Below are 6464 nucleotides of genomic sequence, written 5' to 3'. Positions count from 1 at the left end.
TGATAAAGCCGGTTGCATGGTCCTTGATGGGCAGCTGGTCGTGACCAGGGGGTTCCACTGGGGGATCCCAGTTGTCAGCCTCTAAGGCTCGGGCCATTATTATTGAGAGCCTGTCATTTAGCGCCAAGAGGGTATCTACCGGTAATTATGAAATGGGCGCGATGTGGACCCTATCTGGCGCCGTCACGGGCAGGCATTCGTCCGTGCTCGTGCCGTTAGCCAAGCGCGCCTGCCAGTAAAAAAATATACTGCAACAGGGATCTTTAAGACTTTGATTGGATATGTTCCAGGTTGTCCACTTGTCTGGCCTATCCTTGTTACTGTGCCCCTTAATTAATTAATTGCTTTTGCTCACCCATAATGAAAGTCCCAAAAATACACAGACAGTTCAGCCGGAGGAGGCAGCCAGCCCCTTCCAGAATGAATAAATCCACCATACTCGGCTTTGGAAAGCATCAAAAAAGTATAGAAGATTGTGCTACAATTATGACTGGAGTTGTGTTCATACAAATCTACGTAACACTTCCCGATCCCAAAGATCTAGCGGCAGCAGACTATGAACGGGGTCAGTCTTCGAAGACCTATATTAATAGCACAGAGTGCTCAAGGGGTCCTCAAGTACTCCGTACGGCTGCGGCTATCTCGTGAAAATATGGGCCTGTGTCATCGGATAGTGGACTTGGAGCTAACTTGTGTATAGTATGGTTCGCGATAGCCAATGATGGCTGATCTTGAAGGAGAAAGAAAAATAACCTAGTAAGCAATAGTTCTCTAGCGAGGGTGGTCTCTGTGTAGGGCAAAAACCTAAGATAAGGTTGCATGCTTGACCGTCTGCACCGTTAACTATCAGCAGTTTCTGTGCTGATTAATCGATTTTTGGGGTAGGCTGAAGATAGTCCATTTTTATTGATGAGGGTAGGTCTAAAGGACTTTATGTAAAATGTAAAGATCAAGAATTATCAGCCCTGTCAAGCCCTGAAGCTGTGTCACGAAGGATTGTGTTGGAACGATATTATCAACCAGACCAGAGAGGTAGAGTATCTTGACCTAATCCACATACCGCACAGCACCTTGCTTGGCCTAGGCTTGGCCTACCATTCCAAATGGCATACCAAGGGATCAGGAATGCATGGGTGTAAACAAAATGGAACTATAAATAGCTAGGCAGATTGTAGTTAGAAATGAGACTTCACTTTTACCCACCGAGCATATACCTATATTCAGTTGAATCGATAGGATATCTGCTTAGGGCAATGACCAAGTCAACCGACAGATTGTTTCGTGTGTACTTGCGCCATTGCAGCTACATTACGTCTGCCTTGGGTTGAAATATAAAAGCTTCAAAAGAGTTGACCTGATGTCTATTATAGCTTACCTAGTGAGGAGTTTGACCTACAACGTCATAGACCATGCTTTCACCCAGATCTCGCCGGTTGGAATCTGCGAATTCCCTTGAACGAGCGATTTGTCGGGAAATATGAGCTTATTTGTTCTCTCGTATACGATGCAGAAACTTGACAGACTTCAGCCGATTTCATAGGGCAAAAAGAGGGTTGGGCAACTTTGATTGGATTTGAGTGCGGTAGGCAAGAAAGAGAAGAGATAGGGCAAAGGTAGAGTAAAAGAAAACTATTCACCGCTGGGGGATGAAGCAAGAAGTGAAAAAATGTTGCTTGGGGTTAATCAACAGCAGTTGACGGCTTGACGGACGATCCATTCGTAGATAGGTGAATAGGTAACTGCTTAGATAAAACAATAGATATTAACTTACTTGTGTGATGCCTTGGGTCCTGCAACAGGAGCAAAAGGAAGCTACGCGAAGTAAAAATGATGCGGAGCTTTCGGTCATTGTTTGTAAGGGAAACTCAAACATGATAGCTTATGATGCTCACCTTGGTCATTGGATGACTCATACCACTACCTACTTCGATCCTACTACTACATCTTCCCCCGCCTCCGCTCGCATCTCATTGTCGCCAGAACACATTACAGGCTATGAACTACCTATCAGATGTATCAACAGAATTACCAAAAAATCGGTTCCGGTTTCTGTGGAACTGTCTGGGCCAGAAGCCTCGATGGTCCCGCCATCAAACGTGAAGATGGTGGGCCAGCCCGATCACTCGCAAATGATTTTAGAATGCACCAACGCGCGCTGGATGCCTTCAAGCAGATAGGACTCATTAAGGGCTATCGCAAACATCGTCAAGTCTGTATCCCACAGTGCTACCGTTTTATAGAACCACAAAACATAATCTGGTGGATAGAAAATCTCCCATTTTTTCCACCTGGTTATTTACCCTGCAACGCTATCTGCTCCGACCGAATACCACCGTTCCCCCAAGATACCAGGGGTCTTCTGGCAGAGAAATACTGTCGGCTTCCACCTGAAACTCGCCTCCAGATTATGGCCAGTTCGAGTAACCAGGCCTGTCTGATTAGGCCCTATATCGGCCGTCAACGCACCTATCGAACGGCAATGAACGTGCACTCTAAATTCCGAGGCTTCTCTCTACAGAACTTTCCGCTACATGTAGACCAAATGACTGAGTTGGGAATACCGTCTGACGATATCGATTGCTACGCCGCTATGATGGGAGAAGCCTTGGCTACGCTGCACTGGCTTGGGGAGATGGATGGCAACGACGTGGAGTTCGTTCTGGCTCCACTACCTAGGAGGAGAGATGAGACCAATAACACGGACTATACGACGATCACAAATGTCTTAGGGAAGCATACTATGTGGATGTTAGATTTTGACCTCTGTCGTTCTCTCTCTATGGACTTGGATGGTGTCCAGCAAGCGGTCAATGCATTCTTCAAGAATGATCCCTTCACTCCACGGCCGAATACAAAGCACTGGACAGCATTTCGAAGACAGTATTTACAGACTGCTAGAGATGTGATATGTGGATTCTCTGGGGACAAGGCGGATTTGGAGGATCGGCTTTATCTCTCTAGTCAGTTCATTGAACTTGTTGAGCGGCAGGAACAAAGTGAATAAATGGAACTTGCTCGCCTTTCACTATTCTTTAATATACCTGCCCCTCGTATGTTCGACTCACTTGACTTTCTCTACTGTCTATCCTCATTTTTCTTTCTCCAGTTCCATTTCTACATCTCTCATATCGTCCTATCACCCGCATCCTTCTTCTAGGCACAATGGCCAGTCGTCGAGAGAACCAAAGGACGGATACATCATGGACAAGCTCCTTGGTCGATGTAATGGAGCAAACCCTCCGGTTAGAAGACAGGCTACATATTCTAGAGTCCGAATCCCCTCAAGCACGCCTCAGGAGGCTTCTTTCAACGAAATCTGTCATATCGACCTCCTCATCGTATGCAGAACGCCAGCAAGCAGCAGTTGGTTGTCGGTCTCCGTTCCGGGAGATCGGTACGGGATCTATAGGCAAGGTTTTTGAACAGGCCGGTACGCTGTGGGCTTTCAAGGTGCTACTCATAGAGCGCAGTGATAAACTATGGAACAATTACATCATGAATCTCCGAATCCAAGATAGCTTTGACCGGATAGACCTCGACACGGGCAGCTTGGAGCTCCCTCGGGCAGCCTGGTTCGCTAGCAAAGATTCTGAGTTCTGGCCCGAGAACCTCCATCTCTTTCCAGATGATCCCACCTTTCCTCGCCGGCCTCGCGAAATTCTGTGCATGGAAAGAATTTTTCCTCTACCTCAGTCCGTCCGGGACGCCTTGATCGACCTCTTCTGCAACCCGAATCATGCTGCCGCAGCCAAGAGCGCTCCTGCAAACAAGGATTGCATAGTACGGGTATTCATTGGCCGCAAGCGCTTTGGGACATCGCTTCCAGGCGGAAGTCGTTTTTTTTCTCTAAGGAATTACAAGCTCCACGTTGATCAGATCTCAGAGCTGCAATTGGACGCAGACGAATATGCAACAAGCATGGCCAATGCCCTTGCAATTCTACATTGGCATACACGGATCGACGCCATGGATGTGGAGTTCGTTCTCGGAAGTACCCCGTTGGATCTCAATTCCGTTCGTCGTGCTCTTCCACTTCAAGACATCGCACGTCTCAGGCCTGGGACCAGTACATTTGAACGTGCTACAAACACAACTCCCAATTTCAAAAAGCGTGTCGTCAGCCTATGGATGCTTGATTTCGATACCTGCGGGCCAATAACGATGAACGCCGCTGGAGTCAATCAGGCCGTGAGGGCATTTATTGAAAACGATCCCTATTATCCTCGACCCTACTCGAATGACCCTTACTCAGAGCGCTTGTGGCAAATATTCTCACAGCGCTACATAGAAAAGGGAAAAAAGGTGATCTCTGCCTCTTTGCAATCACTGCCCCAGCAGTTCATTCATGGTGTTTTGGCCAGGCTGTCTCCGCCAACTCAAACAATACCTCCAAGACCTGCAGCCCCAACCCAAGGACCAGGCGCAACTTCAGGAAGTAGACCACCTGCGCCGTATAATCAACAGCCTCAACAACCACCACGTTCACGGTCTACTCAAAACGCCCCTAGACACCATCAAGGAAGACAGCGGGGTGGTAGGGGCTCGGCACGTGGCTCATCATCGACCTGCCCTGCCACAGCGGGAAACAGGGGCGAGGAAGAAGAAGCCCGACGTCGTCGCCGAGGGCTTGGTCGAGGAACTCGCGGGGGCCGTGGTCAAGGATAACATCAAGTATCAAGAGGATTGGCACAGCGAATGTATCTTAAAAAAAAAGAAAAAGAAAAAAAGAAGAAAGAGGAATAGAGAAGAAAGAGGAATAGAGAAGAAAATGGCGGGTCGAATAAGGTATCTAGGAAGAATCAAACAGGTCGTGGGGTTTATGTGGCGGCATATGGAGCTTCTGTTTGCAAGTTTACTCATTTACCATGTCGTTCAGTTGATGATAATACTTAATTTGGTCGAAAGCTTGATTCTCGACTTCTGCGTCCATTGTAAATTGCGGGAAAGAAGATGTGAAAGATATCATTTATGGAGGTCTTGACATTCAAGTGTCTACGCGAAAAGAAGACGATCCATATGCATTTTGGAAGGCTTCAAAACCACAACAAGATGCGGTGAAATGATATTATAATCCCCACATGAAGAAGCAATGATATCGATCGGTTGAGCGATCGATCCAGCAAGGCAATGAAATACCTGTTTACACCTCAATGTTGTTCCACAGCTCTCGTCATGATCTGGGCCAGGCTAGCCAATTGGCTTGTGCCATTTGAAAATCGCAGAGAAATTAGCAGCGAAGACTACAATACCAGGATCTCCAAGGCCATGTGCATATGTCCCCTATGTTTCTGTTCAAAACTATCTCGAAAGAGCCTGGCTCCTGTCTTAGCGCAAAGTCCGCCCCATAAACGCATTCCCACATGAAAGTGCAGAATTTATCGGTTCCATCGGTTCCGGGTGCGGACAAGAAACCAGACCCTGCTTCAGCGAAGAACTTTTCAAGCCAGCTCCTAATACCCTTGCGTGTGCATGTAGAACGTTGTTCAATCCTAGGAGCGCTCACTTGTGTACCTAATCCCTCGAACATGTATCGGCTACGCACGTGCAAGCTCTGAGTTCTTTGATTCACCCAGATCGTATTGAAAATCTTAACCTTCAGGAATGGATGGTCATTGAAGGCACAGTCGTGAAAGAGGCTGATCAGTCGTCTGTTAAAGCTTGGGTGATACAGAGCATTGCCATAAAAATACTTACGTCCCGGATGTGCGGTTTTCCGAGCCACCTCAATTGTGCCGATCAAGTCCGACTTATCGCTAAACGAGGTCATGGCTGCATAGCACTTGGGTGAATCTGCTCCAAAGACTGAAACGTGAGTGGAGGACCCAACAATGGTTGCAAAATTTCCAGCGTTCATTCTCGAGCCGAAGGAGTAACTGATACCTTCGTCTTTGTTGGTCATTAGGACATATTGAAGGGCGAAGGCTTGGCAAGCGAGATGACTAAGGATCCGGATGGGATTGGATCACTAAAACGATCGGATGAAGCAATTGTCTTAGCTATATTTAAATGAATGAATTGAATGCTTGTCCTTCTCTAACTAAACGATAAAGAAGCCGATATTTATGCAGTCTCAGGGGCTTCAGGATCGCCATAAAACGAGCTGAATTGCATGATCTTATACCATACGATTCATATTAATCGGGTTGCATGATCAGTTTGGCAGGTTACAGGTCAGCCGCCCCTTGGAAAAGGTCGGGTGCCCCCAAGCTGGTCATGTGATGTCCATTTGGCGGCATGTGCCCCTTACCGTATATGTTTTTAATTACAAGGCATCTGGGCTTTTCAATACAGAACAATCTTAATATCTCTCAAAGTACTTAACAACCGGTTAATACTGTTTTCTAGCTACTTATTAAGTAGATTCTGTAACTTTACCCGTCTTTCCATAAGTTCTAGTTCTTTTTCCTCATTTTGAAACTGTTTTGCTCGTAAATTCTCTTCTCTCTCCTTTAGTTGGAACTTGT

The 6464-nt window shown here is 46.7% G+C and overlaps 1 protein-coding gene across 1 annotated transcript; it reads left to right on the top strand.

The window, feature by feature from the left end:
• Positions 1–2479: 2479 nt before the first annotated feature.
• Positions 2480–4893, top strand: KD926_002520 (zinc finger protein; the record flags this gene model as incomplete). The annotated part of the gene is made up of 4 exons (XM_053094208.1): positions 2480–2996; positions 3158–4348; positions 4395–4697; positions 4877–4893. 4 exons carry the CDS (start codon positions 2480–2482, stop codon positions 4891–4893), a joined length of 2028 nt encoding a protein of 675 aa, XP_052951022.1.
• Positions 4894–6464: the final 1571 nt, after the last annotated feature.

The sequence above is a fragment of the Aspergillus affinis genome, assembly GCF_023601865.1.
Source record: "Aspergillus affinis strain CMG 70 chromosome Unknown NODE_153_length_74943_cov_92_658323, whole genome shotgun sequence".
In the NCBI taxonomy this organism is placed as follows: Eukaryota; Fungi; Ascomycota; class Eurotiomycetes; order Eurotiales; family Aspergillaceae; genus Aspergillus; species Aspergillus affinis.
The sequence above is the reverse complement of the archived record's forward strand: the minus strand, read 5'-3'. Positions and strand labels throughout refer to the sequence as shown.